Source organism: Narcine bancroftii, chromosome 7 (assembly GCF_036971445.1).
Source record: "Narcine bancroftii isolate sNarBan1 chromosome 7, sNarBan1.hap1, whole genome shotgun sequence".
Lineage (NCBI taxonomy): Eukaryota > Metazoa > Chordata > Chondrichthyes > Torpediniformes > Narcinidae > Narcine > Narcine bancroftii.
This window is the reverse complement of record NC_091475.1, coordinates 201,863,348-201,884,065: the sequence shown is the minus strand read 5'-3', so window position 1 is coordinate 201,884,065 and position 20,718 is coordinate 201,863,348. Positions and strand designations below refer to the sequence as shown.

The following is a 20,718-nucleotide window of genomic DNA, read 5'->3' as shown; positions in this document are numbered from 1 at the left end:
TAAATTACCCCAATGTGCCAAATCCGGGCAAAGATTAGATTTGGAGCAGGTGTAGAGCGGGAGGACTGGTGCTGGTGCAGACCCGCAGAGAGCGGGGACCGAAGACTCAGCGCTCCTTCGCAGGGTCCAACCGCCTATTCCGACTGCTGTTGGCTCTGTACAGGCTTTAAACAGACTGTTAAAGGAGCCAAATGGTGGTTTATATAAAAATCCTGCCACCGTGGGGTCTGTCCAAGATGGCGGTTCCTGTGATCAGCAGCGGCTACGAGGAATTGCAAACTTCAGGGAAACGGAGGACTGGCACAGGGCACCAGAAAATGAGAAGACCACCTCCTGTTAGAGAAGGAGAAGCAGTGGATGGTGACCTTGGCGGTGGACCAATGAGGGGCTCTGCAGCTGAAGAACACACAGGCAGCAAGCCTTGAGGTGAGGAACCCACGCAGGCTGTGGGGGTGCTGGTGACTGTGGTCAAAGTAGTCTCACCAGGCTGCAGACTCCTGGAGACTGGCTCGAGACTGGCTGAAGGGGTCCTCATGTATCAGAACTGTAGTGTGAGAGGGCTCTGGAGGCCTCCTGATCATGCCAGAGGAATGCATCTGGAGCTTGGACTACTGATGGTTCAGACTGAAGGTTGTGTGGCTATGGAGGCAAATCCATCGACATTCAGTGATTCTGGGGGGACCATCTCTTGCTTCTCTTTCACTGGCTTTAAGGGGAGCTGGGCAATTTTTGCTAGTAGCGTGTCTTTGTCTGCCTCACAGTAGACAGACGGAAATTTCATGTAATATTTACATTTGCTTTCTTATTACATGACAATAAAATAATCTTGAAACTTGAATAACCGAGAAAATCAACAGGGGTATAAGATTGTGCCCCGAACCAACTTAACGTCTTAGGTTCCTTCTACGTCATAAGGAAAATAGTGCCTGTTGCTTGTCCCAATGCTCTCCCATCTGTTTGGGACCAAACATGACGATGATATTTATTTGATTGGTTCTTGAAGAAATTTAATGAGCTAAGATGAAATAGTACAGATGAATCAAAATTCTTGCTTGCTGTAGCCAAGAGCTGTGTAAAATATAACTACAGTAGAATAAATCAAATTCATGTGCCTTGACACAAAAAGATAGAAAATAAATTTAAAAGGAGAGATCAATAAATTAATATTTATAGTTGCAGTTACTGCAAAAGAAAGTCGTATTTCAATAGTGCAGGGAGGTATTTTGGTGGCCCTGATGAAGTTTATTGTTAGGGTAGTTTGGGGAGGTCATGGAACCTGGTAGTGATTGGAAAAATTACTGTTTCTGAATTGAGATGTACCTTCTGCCTTAAGCTAGCAGTGAGAAGAGATTGTGACCAGGCTGATGGAGTTTGTAATGATCTTGGCTGCCTACTTGAGGTAGCATCTCACATAGCTCGCAAAGAATAATCACCATACATCGTAGCTGTGGAGAAGACCTCTGAAACATGCCAAGGAACATACTGTCAAGACTTCAATAACAGGGACTAAAGTAGTAAATGTGATCCCATTTTACTTGAGAGGACAGGTACATGTTGAAATTTATTTAATCTCTGCCTGCTACACAATCATTTTGATTCTTCACGTTTTCCACCAGCAGGTTTTTAAGGCCCCAGTTTTGTAAAAACCAGGAACTTTTAGCTGATCCCTTCAAGATCAGAGCCTCAGTGACAAATGATGGTGGATAGTTTTGGTGGTTGGGCCTTGCAATCCTCTTTGGATTTCTTTTGCCAAAGACTTGATAAAATGCCTCCTGATGTGTTTCAGAAGTACGCTGTGAAGTTTGGATCTTTCAGTTCAGTCATGAATCCTCAGACCCCAGCTGTTCTCCAGATCAAATCCAATTTTATTTTAACCTTGGCTCTCAACCCAGATTTAATTTAAATTTAGATTTTCAATAATAGACCCTTCTGTCCCACAAGCCCGTGCTCCCCCAAAATACACCAATTAACCTACAATCCATGTACTTTTTGAAGGGTGGGAGGAAACCAGAGTATCCAGAGGAAACCCACGCAGACACGGGGAGAAACTCCTCACAGGCACCCAGGAATCGAACCTGGGTCCTGGCACTGTAATAGCATTGCACTAACTTGATGGAGAAGAGTGATGGCGAATGGAACTCACAAGTGTGAATCACATCATGCAATAACATTGATGCCCAAGCCCATGTGTAATAGACACAGGCACCAACCAACGCCAGAGCCATCCTTAATATGGAGATTAATATAAGCTTCCAGGCCAGTGGTTCTCAACCTTTTGTTTTCCCCACTCACATACCAACTTAAGCAATCTCTTACTAACCACAGAACACCTATAGCTTAGAACGGTATGTGAGGTGGGGCAAAAGAACCACTATTCTGGGCAGTATTGCATGAGGTGTCCAGATATGACTGGTAGAGGAATTTCACTTCATGCTTATCATTTACAACATGGCTAATAGTCCTTAGATGGATCTGCTATCAAGAAGGAAAGAGAGTTGGAAAGATATAGGGAAGCTATTCCAGAGAAAATGTTCCTGGCTGCAGAAGACAAGAATTATTGGAGATTTTACGGACATTTCTGTTGGACCTGAGAGGAGATTTTGATTCCAGGTCATAGTGTAATCTTCGCCCTAGTCCTAAAAGAAATGCCAAGACCTATCCACTCACAAAGCAACAGTAGGTCACTTGAAGAGTCCTGAGTATGTGGCCTACAGAAGAACCTGCATTGTCTACTTCTAACCTCTTCTGCATTGTGAAAGATAATTTTATTCACTCCTAACTCCGTAGATATCCCATGGTATCCTTATACTGTAATCCCAAGACACCCAGGCCTTCAGTGCTCATAAGTAATTTTAATGTCACCTCTTTTTGTTGAAATCCTTTGTAAAGTAGTTTATTATCAAATGAAGATGCGTGAAGAGAGTTCATGTAACCTCTCTGTCATAGCTGTTGGCTGGTAGGTCTCTGGCCAATGTGTAAGGACATCATGACCTTGAGGGAGTTGTGTTAGCCAATTTTCGAAATGTCTTATTTTTAATCTGACAGATTCTAAACCAGTTCATAAAAAAGGCATTGCATTCATCTTTCAACCAGCCACCATAAAAAAGAAGCAGATCATTTATCTCATTTTCTGTTTGTAAGATTGTGATCTCTACCCATTAGCTGTTGTTTTCTTTTCAAAGCCGCCATAGAATCGTGGAGTATAATTTATAGCATATTTGTACGAACTGAAGGATTTGTTAGTATGATGCATTGTCTCTGTGTTGCAAGTGTAATTGACATTGTAAATATGCTTTAGACATTCTTAAATCATTAGGAGGAGCTTGGAAATAATTAATTTGCATCCATTTAACATCATTCAGGAGGTATCAAAGCATTTTCAACCTTTAAATTACTTTTACCATTTTTTTCACAGTTGGATTTGTGCACAATATACACCCAGGTATTTAACACGGAAATAATGACCAAGTAATCTTGTATTTGGATGTTGGTTGAGGCATTATGATTGGCCAGCATTGTAACAATCCCTTACATTTACATCGCACTTTTAGCATTGTAGATTATATCATATTTCATATTGTATATAGATATGTTTTTGAAGGAGATGGATTGTGGGGGTAGTGTGGGTCACAAACAAACATAAACACTTCACAAAACAGATCTCATTTAAAATGCCAGAGCTCTGCTCAACCCAGACAGTCCAGACTCCGAGTGCCTTTGCGAAACATTTGAAGAATACCTATAGAGACTTCACAAGTAGGTGTTAATTGGACATGCTGTGGGGTAATGTGTTGAAAGCAGCAGATGAATGGACTTAGAAGATTGAGTCATGTGCTGCAATCTGTCTGGTTGCAGTTTGCTGTTCGAAGAAGGTCATGCAGTTTTGCAAGCGTAGAGAGAGAGAGGAGACCAAACAGGCTTTCTCTCACAGAGAGAGAGATAGCTGGTTTCTGCGGTTGTGGCAAGCTGGCAGCTTGTTGAAACCCCATTTTGAAGACAGCTTGTGAGTTCTGAGTTCAGCCTTGGGGTCCATACAAGAGGAAATGACTGGCTAGAATGTTTCATCTGAAATAAGGGTAACAAAAGGAACTCTGTGCTGACCTACAGAAGAAGGGGTTAGCATTTGGAAAACCTTGATGGAGAAAGATTCTTCAGCCAGACACTAAAGTGGCTGATCAGAAGGAAACCGTTGTGTGTCCAACAAGCAACAAATCTCTCTCTGAAAACCAACAAATACTTTCCTGACTGGTGACCATGAACTTTTCAAGCACCAAAGCCTGGTGAATATTCATAAATGTTAAATTCTGTGCACAGTGTAAGAATTGCCTGATACCGGTGAATTTGGAGGAATGAGAAGTGAATTGGACTGTGAATCAAAGAACTTTTCTGAACTTATACACATTACATATACGTGCACTTAGAATTAGAAGGGGTTAAGTTAGGTTAGGTTAAGTTAATAGTAATAAATTAAAGTTTGACCCTCTGGTTATGTTTAAAGAAAACTAAAAATGACTTTTGTTTATGTAACCATTTGTCTTCGTGAATTTCATTACTGCTGGGTTTTGGGATGCTCTGGGCCCATAGCAGTACAGCACTTCACAACAAGGTTGCAAAGCAGCAGGTATGGATGGAATCCCCCCAGAGGTCTGGAAGGCTGGCGGCAAAACTCTGCATGTCAAACTGCATGAGTTTTTCAAGCTTTGTTGGGACCAAGGAAAACTGCCTCAGGACCTTCGTGATGCCACCATCATCACCCTGTACAAAAACAAAGGCGAGAAATCAGACTGCTCAAACTACAGGGGAATCACGCTGCTCTCCATTGCAGGCAAAATCTTCGCTAGGATTCTCCTAAATAGAATAATACCTAGTGTCGCCGAGAATATTCTCCCAGAATCACAGTGCGGCTTTCGCGCAAACAGAGGAACTACTGACATGATCTTTGCCCTCAGACAGCTCCAAGAAAAGTGTAGAGAACAAAACAAAGGACTCTACATCACCTTTGTTGACCTCACCAAAGCCTTCGACACCGTGAGCAGGAAAGAGCTTTGGCAAATACTAGAGTGCATCGGATGCCCCCCAAAGTTCCTCAACATGGTTATCCAACTGCATGAAATCCAACAAGGTCGGGTCAGATACAGCAATGAGCTCTCTGAGCCCTTCTCCATTAACAATGGCGTGAAGCAAGGCTGCGTTCTCGCACCAACCCTCTTTTCAATCTTCTTCAGCATGATGCTGAACCAAGCCATGAAAGACCTCAACAATGAAGATGCTGTTTACATCCGGTACCGCATGGATGGCAGTCTCTTCAATCTGAGGCGCCTGCAAGCTCACACCAAGACACAAGAGCAACTTGTCCGTGAACTACTCTTTGTAGACGATGCCACTTTAGTTGCCCATTCAGAGCCAGCTCTTCAGCGCTTGACGTCCTGTTTTGCGGAAACTGCCAAAATGTTTGGCCTGGAAGTCAGCCTGAAGAAAACTGAGGTCCTCCATCAGCCAGCTCCCCACCATGACTACCAGCCCCCCCACATCTCCATCGGGCACACAAAACTCGAAACGGTCAAAATGGCTGCACCATTTCATCAGATGCAAGGATCGACAACGAGATAGACAACAGACTCGCCAAAGCAAATAGCGCCCTTGGAAGACTACACAAAAGAGTCTGGAAAAACAACCAACTGAAAAACCTCACAAAGATAAGCGTATACAGAGCCGTTGTCATACCCACACTCCTGTTCAGCTCCGAATCATGGGTCCTCTACCGGCATCACCTACGGCTCCTAGAACGCTTCCACCAGCGTTGTCTCCGCTCCATCCTCAACATTCATTGGAGCGCTTTCATCCCTAACGTTGAAGTACTCGAGATGGCAGAGGTCGACAGCATCGAGTCCACGCTGCTGAAGATCCAGCTGCGCTGGGTGGGTCACGTCTCCAGAATGGAGGACCATCGCCTTCCCAAGATCGTGTTATATGGCGAGCTCTCCATTGGCCACCGTGACAGAGGTGCACCAAAGAAAAGGTACAAGGACTGCCTAAAGAAATCTCTTGGTGCCTGCCACATTGACCACCGCCAGTGGACTGATATCGCCTCAAACTGTGCATCTTGGCGCCTCACAGTTCGGCGGGCAGCAACCTTCTTTGAAGAAGACCGCAGAGCCCACCTCACTGACAAAAGGCAAAGGAGGAAAAACCCAACACCCCACCCCAACCAACCAATTTTCCCCTGCAACCGCTACAACTGTGTCTGCCTGTCCCGCATCGGACTTGTCAGCCACAAACGAGCCTGCAGCTGACGTGGACATTTACCCCCTCCATAAATCTTCGTCCGCGAAGCCAAGCCAAAGAAGAAGAAAGAAAGAAAAACCATAAAAAAGCATCACAGAACTACGAGTAGATATGTGCATTGGTGACAAATGGCTTTATCTAACAGGTTGGCTGAATGGAATGCTATCAAGAAGGAAAGAGAGCTGGAAAGATATAGGGAAGCTATTCTAGAGAAAATGTTCCTGGCTGCAGAAGACAAGAATTATTGGAGATTTTATGGACATTTCTGTTGGACCTGAGAGGAGATTTTGATTCCAGGTCATAGTGTAATCTTCGCCCTAGTCCTAAAAGAAATTTCAAGACCTATCCACTCACAAAGCAACAGTACTTGCGGTCACTTGAAGAGTCCTGAGTATGTGGCCTACAGAAGAACCTGCATTGTCTACTTCTGCAGTGTGAAAGATCATTTTATTCACTCCCTAACTCCGTAGATATCCCATGGTATTCTTATACTGTAATCCCAAACAACAGCGCAGCTGTCAGTGTTGAGACTATCAAGGCAGATGGTATGCTGTATTGTACTAAAAAACATTACCTGATAAACATTATTATTCTTGTATGTAATAGAAACAAAATATATATAGGAACGGCTCAGCAGGTCAGATAGCATTTGTGGAAAGAGAAACTGTTAAGATATCAGATCTAAGACCCTTTGCCAGAACTGTCTTCATCAGTCTTCAAACTGAAACAATAATTCTGCTTCTCTTTCCTTAGATTCTGCCTGACCTGTTAACCATCGCCTGTACTTTCTAATTTCACTGAAGTTTTCCAGCATCTTCAGTTTTGTTTGATTTTCATTCATTATTCTACAATTAACTTTCTACATCAGTGGTTCTCAACCTTTTTTTTTTCCACTCACAAATCACCTTAAGTAATCCCTTTCTAACCTGATGTCATAGGTGCTCTGTGTCTTCTTCAGGGTATCGATCCCATAGCATGATGATGGTTCCTTTCAGTCAGTTTGCGGCGTTTGGTATGTGTGTCCTGGAGTGGCTGTACAGGCCGGTCCTTGACGGTCAGGCCCTGCTTGCCACATACTTGGCAGGTGAGGCCTGGAGGGGCAGCAGGGGCAGAGAAGTTCTGCGGCGGTGCGTCCTGTACCTTCCCTCTGTTGCCTCTTTGAGCTTGTTCTCAGCAGTGTCCGCACCTTTTCTGATGGCGTCCCTCCACCCTGAGCGATCTTGTGCCAGATCCTCCCGTGTTGATGGGACAATGTCAGAACATCCTTGTACTGTAGTGAGGGATTACTTAAGGTAGTATGTCAGTTGGAAAAAAAAAGTTGAGAACCACTGTTTTACATGAAAACTATGGTTTTCCTTAATTTTGAGTATGTGTATGTTGGAATAGAGAACACAGCAATCTGCTGGAGGAGCTCAGCAGGTAAAGCAACATTTTTTGTTAAATTTTATTAAAACACGACAGATGCCAATTCCATCCATTAAACCCGAGCTCCCTAATTACACCCAATTAACCTACAACCCCGTACGTCTTGAAGGGTGGGAGGAAACCAGAGCAGTCGGAGAAAACTCACAAAGGGCACGGGGAGAACATACAAACTCCTCACAGACAGCGCCAGATCCAAACCCAGGCCACTGTAGCAGTATCGTGCTAGCTGGCACGCTAACCACGCCGCCCATTATCAGAGGGAGGAAGAGGAGTTGTTGAGGATTTAAGTCGAGACCTTTCGGCAACATTGAATATGGAAAGCGGAGATAGCCTGTGAAAGAGGGAGATGGAGATGAGGGCCAGCAGGGGATTGATAAAATGAGGGAACAGTGATTAATGATGAACAAGAACCTTATTAATCAGGTTTACAAATTTTTAGAGGTTGAACTTCTGCTTTCGTTTTACATCAGACTGGTCTCGTGGAAAAACAGGCCAATTAATTTTATCTGGAAATTAAGCAAAGTTTTATTCTGAGGGAAATTCAGATTATATATTTAAAATGTTCTAGCTTTGGATTCAGATCCTCTGATTAAAAGAGATTTGTTGTTATCTTGGGACTCACTGCAATGATAAGTGTTGGGATGGTTATATCTTCTCCACAACACATGTGCCTGCATTCAGCCATGCTCTTGTGCACGCAATTGCCTGTACACACCCATGCACATCAATGTAGAACCATGTCATGTAAATACTATTCCCTTTGTTAACTGGGGATTTAAAGGAATTGTTCTAGCTGAAAAAGTCTCCCAAGACACTACATTGCAGCTCTGGTTACTGAGCTCCAGTTCTGTTTTATTTTAAACAGGTCGAATGCCTGTTTTGCATTTTGAACATGTATTAAAGTTGTTTTCTGTGCAGTTGTGCAAACAATCCATTCTTTAACTTCAGCCATTCAGGGACTCGTGCTATTTTAAGCATCCTGCTTGGGCTTCCTGGGTTGCAATTTATTCTGGGTCACGAGTATTGGACAATGGTTTGAATATTCACCAATTATTTTTGACTCCTGACATTTTCTTGGAGTAAAAACAAAGGATGAACGTCAGTGGTGGTGGAGGGGGGGGAGGGGGGTTGGGGGGGGGGTGCATTGGTTAGAACCAAAGAACACTACAGCAGAGAAATGGGCTGTTTGGCCCATCTAGTCTAGGCTGAAGTGTTATTCTGCCTAGTCCCAATGACCTGCAACTGAACCATAGCCCTCCATACCCATCCCATCCATGTACCTGTCCAAATTTTTCCTAAATGTCAAAAGTAAGTCCCCATTCACCTTGTGGCTGGTTGACTGACACCTTGCAGATCAGTGGACGCCAATAGAACCATAGAGCACTGCAGCCCAGAAACAGGCCTTTCAGCCCATCTAGTCTATGCCAAACTATGAATCTGCCTAGTCCCACTGGCCTGCACCTGGACCGTATCCCTCCATAACCCTTCCATCCATGTACCTTCCAAATTTGTCTTCAATATCTAAATTGAGCCTTCATTGACCAAAGACAAATTTCTACCCTTTCTATGTTTGAGTTTCTGCTGATCAGTTTCATCCATTCGATTTTATTCAGCCATGCTGGTTCACGAGAACACATAATAGAAAGTTATACACTTCTCCTCAGCTTGGCTTCGTGAAGGTGTGGGCATGTTTTACAAATTCAATTGAGTGTTTTTGACGAGAAGTAAGAGGATGGGTAGATGAGGATTGTGCAGTGAATGGTGAATACATGGACTTTGGTAAAGTTTTCGACAAGATCCTTCTTTGTGGATGGATCCTGATGGTGGGATTTGTGGATTCTTGGCAGATTGGATTCAGAATTAGCTATGCAGTAGAAGACAAGAGGGTAGTAGTGAAGGAGTGTTATCCAGAGATGAGGTGTTTCGCCTATAAGAAGAGATTGAGTCGTCTGGGACTGTACTTATCGGAATTTAGAAGAAGGTGGAGGGTCTTATAGAAACATACAACATTATGAAAGCCATTGATAAGAGAGAGGAATCTAAGATTTTCCATTGGTGGGGGGAGACCAGAACTAGGGGATATAGCCTCAAGATTCAGGGTAGTAGATTTAGGATGGAGATGAGGAGGAACTGCTTTTCCCAGAGTGGTGAATGTGTGGAGTTCACTGCCTATTGAAGCAGTGGAAGCTAACTCCCTCAGTAGACATATTTAAGACAAAGTTGGATAGATTTTTACAATGTCGGGGAATTAAGAGATATAGGGAAAAGGCAGATCGAAGGAGTTGAGGCCCATCAGCAGATCAGCCATGATCTCATTGAATGGCGGAGCAGGCTCGATGGGCCAGATGGCCGATTCCTGCTCCTATTTCTTTTGTTCTAATCTTCTTATTCTGACAGGAGGTCTGTGTCCATTGACGATCCTCAAGAATCAGTGCTGGGACATCTCAAGGTGTTATTCTGACTGGAAGTCAATGGCCAATGGTCTTCCAATTCCAGCCTTACTCCCACAAGCTGCGCAGTTTAAATTGGCATCATGGTCAGCACAGACATCATGGGCCAAAGGGCCTGTTCCCGTGGTCCATCTTTTGGCAACATGGCCTTGTGGGCACAGTTAGTGGATGGGTTTCTTTGCATGGATTTAATCTGAGTTTCCTCTCACATCCAAATTTGTGTGGGATGTCTGGTTAATTGGTGCTGTAAATTGTCCGCAGCGTGTAAATGAATGAAGGAATCTGGGGATAATACAAATGGGATTACTCATTTTTAACATTTAGGAAAAATTTGCACAAGTTCGTGGATGGGAGGGGGTGGGTGCAAAAGTCTGCAACTCCAAAATGCTGGAGGAACTCAGCTGATATTTCAGTGTCCATAGGAGATAAAGATATATCGGCATCATTTCAGGCCTGAGGCCTTCTTCAAGGGATAAGCAGAATGAGCCAAAAGCAGGAAATCTCAGAATTCAGATAATGCTGGCAGTGGGTGGGGGAGGGGGGGGCAGAATCCAGACCAGCAAACGCTGTTAATTGGATATCATAAAGGAAGAGGTGAGAATTGATTATGTCCTTATGAAAAGAGACAGGGAAAAGGGAGAAATACAGAGCTGGGGGAAGGCCACCGGGTAAGAAGTGAAGGGTGGTGGGAGGTTTTAACGGAAGCCAGAGAAGTCGATATTAATGCCGTCCAGTTGGAGGGTGCCCATTCGGAAGATGAAATGTTATTCCTCCAATTTGCGGGTGGTCTCAGGCTGGAAGTGCATGATACCATGGACAGACAAGTCAGCAAGGGAATGGGATGGGTAATTGAACTGGATTTAGAAATAAGTAGTATTGCTACTGTACCATGTGTTATTATTTGTAAATCTGCAAAGGTTTCATTGTAATTGATTTACTGCTTTTTTGTTTGTTTTTCTGATAAAACTCAATAAAAATATTTTTAAATGAATAAGAGAGATATTTCAGACAAATGTTTATATGCTGGTGTATAAGATTATCCTAAACTTAAAATGAGGGGTTGTCTTATACGCCGGGTGTAAAATCTGAATCTTGACAGCGAAGTATCAACACCACTGCCATCTTCCCGCTGGCTCCAACACAATCTTGAGCATGTCCTGTTAGATATCAACAAAGTCTCAGCGCTTGCCCCCGTGGGGTCCATCCACCCAGTTCGACTGCTTTAAATGGCCTATTACAGGAGCCGACCGTAGTTTATTTTGAAACATGCTCATAAAATTAAAACCTTTACAGGGTAATTTGGTATTAAAATATTGTGATTTGCTTTTAATAGTATCCACTGGTCAGCAGTAAATGGCAGACTTGGGGGGAGGTCATCTTATACAAAGGGTATCACTGTTATGAGCCCAAACGATCCCAAAACCCAGCAGCAATAGACATTCACCAAGACACATGGGTTTCAAAACAAAAGTTATTTTAACTCCAAATGTGAAAATAGAACCAAACTTTAACTTAACTCTATGCTTAACTAACCCAAATTAACCCCCTTCTAATTCTAAGCGCAAGTGAATGTAATGTGTGTGTATGTGACCTACTCTAAATCTTATAAATTCTCCCCAAATATCAATATTGTTACACCTCCCTTTCTTTAAGGGAATTTTAAGTCTGAGTTAAAATTCAGTAATAACTAAACTGTCTTTAAAACTTCTAAAAATATAACAATTCACAATATATACATGTCATAATAAAGTAACAATGTTGACAGCATTTTATACAAGATAAAATTTAACTCTTGATAGACAGTCCGCTATTATATTATTTAACTCTCTGATATGAACAATTTGCAGATTATATTCTTGTCATATCAAACTCCAGTTTAACAATTTTCTGTTCTTTTTCTTCATTTTATTCAAAAACACCAGATGATTGTGGTCAGTAAATACCACAATTGGTTTTTGAGATGTACTGAGATACACATCAAAACTCTGCAAAGAAAACACAATTGCAAATAATTCTTTCTCAATAGTAGAATAGATAGTTCCTTTGATGAACATTGAATTTCTTTGAAAAGTGGGCCTCTGGATGGTCAATTTCATTACGTTTTTGCAATAAAACTGACCCTGTTGCTCCCTCACTCGTGTCCACTGCTACAGAAAAAGGTTTATCAAAGTCAGGAGATTTTAACGCAGGATAATGGCATAGCATCTGCTTTAAATTTTCTAAAGCTATCTGACACTCTTTAGTCCACACAACTTCGAAAGGTTGGTTAAAGGAAGAGCAACCTCAGCAAAAATTCTGCAAAACTTCCTATAATACCCTGCCAATCCTAAAAACCTTCTCACTGCTTTCTTATCATTGGGAATAGGAAACTCAGAAATTGCATCCACTTTTGCTTGAATAGGTGCAACTTTGCCCTGACCAACTCCATGACCCAAGTATGTCACAGTGGAATTTGCAAATTCACTCTTCGCTAAGTTAACAGTTGAATTTGCTTTGGATTATCTTGCAAACAATTTGTCCAATTCTTTCAAATGTTCTTCCCATGTGTCACTTTTTATGACCAAATCATCTGTATGTGTTAACCCTTGGATTACCAAATTAATCATCCTTTGAAATGTTGCAGGGGCATTTTTCATGCCAAAATGTAACACATTATACTCATATAAGCCAGATGGAGTAACAAAAGCTGAAATATTCCTTCCTCTCTCAGTTAAAGGCACACACCAGTAACCCTTCAACAAATCCAACTTAGTAAGAAATTTAGCTTTTCCAATCTTATCAATACAATTATCTATTCTTGGAATAGGATAAGCATCAGTTTTAGTTACTGCATTAACCTTCCTGTAATCTCTACAAAACCTAACAGTTCCACCTGGTTTCGGTACCAGAATACAAGGAGAACTCCAATCTGAGTTTGAAGGTCTAATAATTTCATTTTCTCAACATATATTCCACCTCCTGATCCATAATTTTCCTTTTCTGAATGTTTATTCTGTATGGGTGTTGTTTAATGGGATTTGCCTCTCCAACATCCACATCGTGATGAATCAATTATGTCCTTTTTGGAATGTCAGGAAAAAGATCTGTGTACTTTAAAATTAAATCCTTCAACGTATCTGTTCTTGTGAATTAAGATGAACTAACTTTTCCTCTAAATTTTTCAAAATTTCTGAGTTAGACAAGCGCACAGGAACCATGGTTTCTTTAAGGTTAACCTCACAAGATTTTATTTCCATAAATCTCTTGATCCACCACTTCCTCCACAGCCAACACCTCTGATACAGATTGTTCTCCATCACATTATTCTCAATAAGATTGCAACATATTTATGTGACAAACCTGAGTTTTATTCCTTCTATCTGGAGTTTTAACAACATAGATGACATCATTCAATTTTGATTTAACTGTGTACGGACCAGAAAATCTAGCTTTCAAAGGATTTTCATGTGTTGGAAACAAAATCAAAACTTTTCTTCCTACCTTAAAATTCCTCACTTGAGCTCTCCTGCCAAATAGACACTTCATTTTCTCCTGAGCCATTTCTAAATTCTCTTTTTCAGTTACTGCTTTGTTTGCTAATTCAGCAAGACTTGCATCTGCTTTCTGCTGCCGAATTAACTCTTTCCTTGACAAAGAAACATCCTTGCTCTCACAATTACCCTTCTCTTTCAAAACCATTTCAGAATCACTTGGCAAATCTCTTGTCAACTGGATCTTAATCTCTCAATAATTCTTAGACATGGACCTTGGTCCTGCACATGCAGGATATATCTCACAATTCTCTTCATCTTTCCTAGGCCTGCTTGTTAATCTCAAAACTGACCCAACTTTATTTTCTGCCAAATCATTCCCTAATAGAATTGAGACCCCCTGCATAGGTAACTTTGAAATTACTCCTACCACAACAGGTCCTTTAACTAACTCAGAATTTAACACTATTCTGTGAAGGGAAATCGACTCCACTTCATTTCCAACACCTTTAATTAAAGTGGTGTCCCCTGTGTCAGTTGTTTGATCCAGAGATAAAACTCCTTGTACCAACAATAATTCTGCTGAACCAGTATCCCTAAAAATTTTAACAGGAACCTGTGATTCTCCCTCCTTTACTCAAAAAGGTTTGAAAACATCCATGTCCGAAAGGACCCCAAAACCCAGCAGCAATAGACATTCACCAAGGCAAGTGGGTTTCAAAACAAAAGTTATTTTTAATCAACTCCAAACATGAAAATAGAATCAAACTTTAACTTAACTCTATACTTAACTAACCCAAATTAACCCCCTTCTAATTCTAAGCGCACATGTATGTAATGTGTGTGTATGTGACCTACTCTAAATCTTATAAATTCTCCCCAAATATTAATATTGTTTCAAACACTAAAATGTATATTTTAGTTGAAAATTCCGGGGTCATTCTATACAGTCGTCCTATATACCAGCGGATACAGTACTCATAACGGACAGAATAATTCCAGGAGCACAAGATCTAGTTCGACCATTTCTCCCAAGCGACTCAAGGTGGCTCTCTTAAAATAAATTATTTGTAGCACGTTGATTGTTGTTTTCAAGGGGGAAAAGCAATTGTCGTTTGCTATAATGGAACGCAGTCAGCATTAACTGCGTATTCACCATATAATTGGACTTCGGTGATACTGACTGCTGAGGTATAAATACTGGCTAGGTCACTGGGAATAACCCCTCTGGTCTATTTTGAAGTGGTGCCATGACTCAATATTTGTGTCAGTCTCCCAATGTCTAGTGATGCACAATTGTTGAAAACTTAATTATTGTTTTAAATATTTTCTCAATTACTCTTTGAGAAGCAAACTGTTACCTACAAATATAATTAGTTTGTTGTGTTACTGTCAGTATTTATCAAGATTCTTTCTTTCTTTAATTCATTCCGTTCATTCCCTGCATTGAAAGTCTGTTATTACAGTCTTTATTTGACGATGAACTGAAGGATTGAAATGGATTTCCAATTGGGCAGCAGTAAATCGTTTTTAAGTATCTTTCAATGTATTGCCAATGTTAAATTGCATTAGCATCACAGCCCAGCATTGCATCCCCAAAACACTTCGCTGGCTGTAAAGCCTTAAAGATATAAGGCATGGTTCTGAATGGCGATGCAGAAATATGAATTCTTATTTTTATGTATTCGAGTGCATAAAAAAATTAGGAGCCAGAGTGGGTCACCCAGATCCTTAATCCCACACTACCATTTAATATACTCATGGCTAATAACAAAACTTCACAATTTCTGAACTTCAGCCTCTTTGCAATAAAGACCATTCTTCATGACGCTGGACCTCTTTGCAAACTTTTGTGATCTGGATCTGGATCCATTGGTACTTCACTCATTTGCAGTTTCTCTCTACATAATCAGCCTTTTGTGGGCTCTGACTAAAGCACGCATTTCTCCAAGGACAGGTACAAGCAGACTGGAGAGTCCAGTCCAGGTAAATTACATGGGTCCAATGGCAAGGGGTGCACTAATGGGTGGACCAGAGTCAAACCTTGATTGGCAGCTGGTTTGTCCACCGACTAGGTAGGGGGCAGTGTTGTCACGTGACAGCCACAACCCTTCCCAATGCAGGTCATTAAGATTCAGGGAGGTGCCTGACAAACATTTCATTCTCCAGCCAACTCCAGTGTTACCTCATCTATGCCAAACTCGAAAACAACTGATCATTCTGTACCAGCACTTTATTTATTGGATAGGATAACTGAATCATTTCAAGATTTTCTGTAATCCTTGTGAAGGACTAATGCACAAAAAAATGTTTACATTTTACATGACCACTTTCCCTTGAAAGCTTGCAGCACTGATTTTGTGACATCATCCTAATTCCATGATAATTAATGCCCAGTATCCATGTCTGTGAAGTATCACAGTTCGGCGGGCAGCAACCTCCTTTGAAGAAGCCCCGCAGAGCCCACCTCACTGACAAAAGACAAAGGAGGAAAAACCCAACCAACCAATTTTCCCTTGCAACCGCTGAAACCGTGCCTGCCTGTCCCGCATCGGACTGGTCAGTCACCAACGAGCCTGCAGCAGACGAGGACACACCCCTCCATAAATCTTCGTCTGCGAAGCCAAGCCAAAGAAGAAGAAGATCTCAGGACACTTACTAATGATGCAAATTGATGTTGTTTCACACTCGATGATGTGATGTTAAGAGTTTCACGGCCAATCACTGCAATTTATGTATTGCCATCCGCAATCTTCCTAAAAGGCCCTCTGTGTGAGGTCACCAGTGTTATGTCGATCAATTAATCTCAGAAGATCAGGCAGGATCTCATCAGAGAAAAACAGATTGAAGTTTTAAGATGGAAGACAGTTCCCCCGAGACGAAACAAGAGGCAGTGAAGGGGAGAGAGCAAAATAACAGATATGTGATCGCTTCAAATGAGGGAAATTTGAAATGACAAAGGGGATTGTGCTGCAGGGTAAAGAAGGTGAATAAAGACCATAAGGATTTGGATCAGAATTAGGAATGAAATACCAACATCTGTAGACATTGTGATAGTAGTACCTTGAGGAAGGCCTCAGGCCTGAAACACCGACTATACAAGTATATCTTTGCTTCCTATGCGCGCTACGATACCGGCTGATTTTCTCCAGGATCTCTTGTGTTTTTACCAGGAGCAGAATTAGTGCATTAAGCCCAAAAAAGTCTGCTCCGCCATTCAAATAATGGCTGATGTATTTTTTTCTTTTAACCTCAATCTCCTGCCTTCTCCTTTTGATACCCTTACCAATCAAGAACCTATTAACCCCTGCTTTAAATTTACCCAATGACTTGGCTTCCACAGCCTTTTCAGATTCCTAGCCGAAGAAACAGCCTCATCTCTGTTCTAAAGTGGAGTCCTTTTATTCTGAGGCTGTGCCCTCTGGTCCTGGATTCCCAGGAGATAAAAGCAGAAATGCTGGAACAATGCTATCCACAAGTTTGTCAATGACACCACAGTTGTCGGAAGAATCAAAAACGGCAACGAGAAAGCGTACAAGAGGGAGATAAATAGCTTATTAAATGGCGTAAGGGCAACAACCTTGCGCTCAATGTCAGCAAAACCAAGGAGATGATTATGGACCAGGTGAGAGTCAGGGGAATGTGACCCAGTCCTCATCAAGGGCTCAGTAGTGGTGTGGGTCAAGAACTTCAAGTTCCTGGGTGTCAGCATCTCCAAGGATCTGTCCTGGAGCCTCCATGTTGATGCATTCGCAAAGAAGGCTCACCAGCAGCTATATTTTGTGAGATATCTGAGGAGATTTGGTATATCACCAAAGACTCTCATAAACGTCAGATTCTGACTGGTTGCATCACTGCCTGGCTGAAAGGGAGAGGCCAGAGAGTGGTAGTGGATAATTGTCTGTCAGGTTGGAGGCCGGTGACCAGTGGTGTGCCTCAAGGATCTGTATTGGGCCCATTGTTGTTCGTTATATACATTAATGATCTAGATGATGGGGTGGTGAATTGGATGAGTAAATATGCAGACGATACTAAGATAGGTGGAAGAGTGGATAATGAAGAAGGTTTTCAAGGATTGCAGAGGGATTTGGGCTGCTTAGAAAAGTGGGCTGAAAAATGGCAGATGGAATTTAATGCTGATAAGTGTGAGGTGCTTCATTTTGGTAAGAAGAATCAGAATAGGACATATGTGGTAAATGGGAGAGCATTGAGGAATACAGAAGAGCAGAAAGATTTAGGAGTGACGGTACATCGTTCCCTGAAGGTAGAAACTCACGTGAATAGGGTGGTGAAGAAGGCTTTTAGTATGCTGGCCTTTATCAATCATTGCATGGAATATAGGAGTTGGGAGGTGATGTTGAGATTGTATAAGACGTTGGTGCGGCCTAATTTGGAGTTCTGTGTGCAGTTCTGGTCGCCTAATTATAGGAAGGATATAAACAGAGTGGAGAGAGTGCAGAGAAGGTTTACCAGAATGTTGCCTGGGTTTAAGCATCTGGAGTATGGGGAGAGATTGGACAGATTGGGTCTTTATTCTTTGGAGCGTAGAAGGTTGAGAGGGGATTTGATAGAAGTATTTAAGATTATGAAAGGGATAGACAGAATGGATGTGGATAGACTATTTCCGTTAAGAGGAGGAAAGTTTAAAACAAGAGGACATGAGTTAAGAATTAAGGGGCAGAGGTTTAGAGGTAACATGAGGGGGAACTTCTTTACTCAGAGAGTGGTAGCTGTGTGGAATGATCTTCCGGGAGAAATAGTGGCGGCGGAGTCAATTGTATTATTTAAGAAAAGGTTGGACAGGTCTATGGATGAGAAGAAGATGGAGGGTTATGGGCATTGTGCAGGGAGGTGGGATTAGAAAGGGGTGTTTGGTTCAGTGCGGACTAGAAGGGCCTAATGGCCTGTTTCCGTGCTGTAATTGTTATGTTAAAATTATGTTAATAACTCTCAGGACAAGAATAAACTCCAGAGGGTTGTTAACTCGGCCTGCGATGTCACAGGCACCAGACTTCACTCCATCAAGGACATCTACATGAGGCGGTGTCTTAAAATGCAGCCTCTATCCTCAAAGATCCCCCACCACCCAGGCCATGCTCTCCACTCTGCTACCATTGGGGAAAAAGGTAGAGGATCCTAAAGACGAGCACTCGGCGGCACAAGGACAGCTTCTTCGCCACTGCCATCAGATTCCTGAATGATCAATGAACCAAACATGCTGCCTTCCTTTTCATGTTGTAAGATGGTTATAAAATGAACTTTTGCTTTATGACGCTGCCGCAAAACACTGAATGTCATGACAATATATTTTGATACTGATTCTGAACTCAGTAGGTTAAACAACATTCATGGAAGGAGAAATGGAGTCAACATCAGACCTTACAACACCAGGAAAGTATACTGCTTTTCTCTCTCTAAAGATGTTGCATGGCCTGTGGAGCATTTACAGCATCCTATGTTTGTGAATGCAGGTGTTCAGTTCCTGCAGTGTATTGTTTTTGATAACAATAGATCAATCTGAAGGAGAATAGGAACTTCGCATCGGTATGGGGACACCAACACCCCTGAGCGTAAAGCCCTGCAAAACCCTCCCCATCATCGAGAGCATCTACATGCAATGCTGACACTGGAGAGCAGCAGCAATCATCAAGGATCCCCACCACCCAGCACACTCTCTGTTCTCGCTGCTGCCATCAGGAAAGAGGTATCGGTGCCACAAGACTCACACCACCAGGTTCAGGAAGAGCTGCTACCCCTCCACCATCAGACTCCTCAACAACAAACTCAAACAGAGGCTCATTTAAGGACTCTTGCTTTTGTACTTTATTGATTTTTTTTTGTCTCTGTATTGCACAGTCAGTTTGTTTACATTTCTTTATTTAAATTATCCTCCAATTTGCGGGTGGCCTCACTTTGACAATTCACGAGCCCACGGACAGACATGTTGTTGTAGGAATGGGCTGTGGAATTGAAATGGTTGGCCACTGGGAGATGCTTACTGTTACAGTGAACAGAGCGATGGTGCTCATCGAAATGATCTCCCAGTCTGCATTCAGTCTCTCGAATATAGAGTAGGCCACAGCGGGAGCACCGGATGCAGAGATGGCCCCTGCAGGTTCACAAGGAAGGACTGTTTGCGGCCCAGAATGGTGATGAGGGAGGAAGGTAGGTGCAAGTGTGTAGCATTTCACAAGGGTATGTGCCATGGGAGCCCATTCATTGGAAGGGACGAGGGAGTGGTTCCTATGGAAAACGGCAAGGGGAGGGGAAGATGGTGTGATCCCATTGTGGGCGGCGGAGCCAATGGACGAACTTATCAGGCTGAAGCAATGAGGGGTAAGGAGACGAAAAGAACGTGAGTGTTCCGTTCTGTACGACTTCAAAATGCACAGCAATAATAATGAGGTCCATGGTCCTCACCAGTACCTTGTCAGCAGGGCTCTAATAGTGGCATTGTTCAGCCTTTTTTCTATCTTTCTCCTGCAGACTCCGACCCAGGGGGCCTCTACCGTGATATACGCCGCTGTGTCACCTGACCTGGAAGGATCCGGAGGTTTCTATCTCACCAACGGCCAGAAGGCAAAATCAGCGGACATTTCTTACGACGACCACCTCCAGGGAGAACTTTGGACCCAGAGCTGCAGGCTGGTTGGGATCCCAGAAAGGCATGATCAGCCCTCCTGAAGATGGAAGGCCTCTCCACTCATGTCTCACAGAGACCCCCATGCCCTCATTTTTCCCACTTGAAAGGCAGACAACAAGAATAACAAATCAGTTCTAGCTTAAAATGAAAATAAAATTGTGAATAATTAATTAAGTTTCTCACAGTATTTTCACTCGTCTTGAAACCAAACCATGTGCTTGCGTTGTTCCAATCTACCAAGCACAGAGATATAGTTTTCATAAATAATGTGTGGTCACACCAAATGTATTGAAATGCTCAGGGTTGGACTGGAAAAAAATAGTATGTTCACTTTGGTTTAGCACTGATTCGGTACTTAACTGCAGTATATGGGCAATGCAAGCAATCCTGCAATTACTTCTTAAAAGATTTCCTCCTCCACTTCTGATGAAATGACCCTCCAGCA

The 20,718-nt window shown here is 42.4% G+C and overlaps 1 protein-coding gene across 4 annotated transcripts in view; it reads left to right on the top strand.

Moving 5' to 3' along the window:
• dhrsx (dehydrogenase/reductase (SDR family) X-linked) overlaps window positions 1-20,443 on the top strand; it is a 228,790-nt gene extending 208,347 nt beyond the window's left edge. For all 4 annotated transcript variants that reach the window (XM_069892022.1, XM_069892019.1, XM_069892021.1 and 1 more), the window contains one exon: window positions 20,117-20,443. In XM_069892022.1, the coding sequence (XP_069748123.1) occupies window positions 20,117-20,314 (198 nt within the window). In that variant the 3' untranslated portion in view covers window positions 20,315-20,443. The remainder of the gene's footprint in view (window positions 1-20,116) is intronic.
• Window positions 20,444-20,718: the final 275 nt, after the last annotated feature.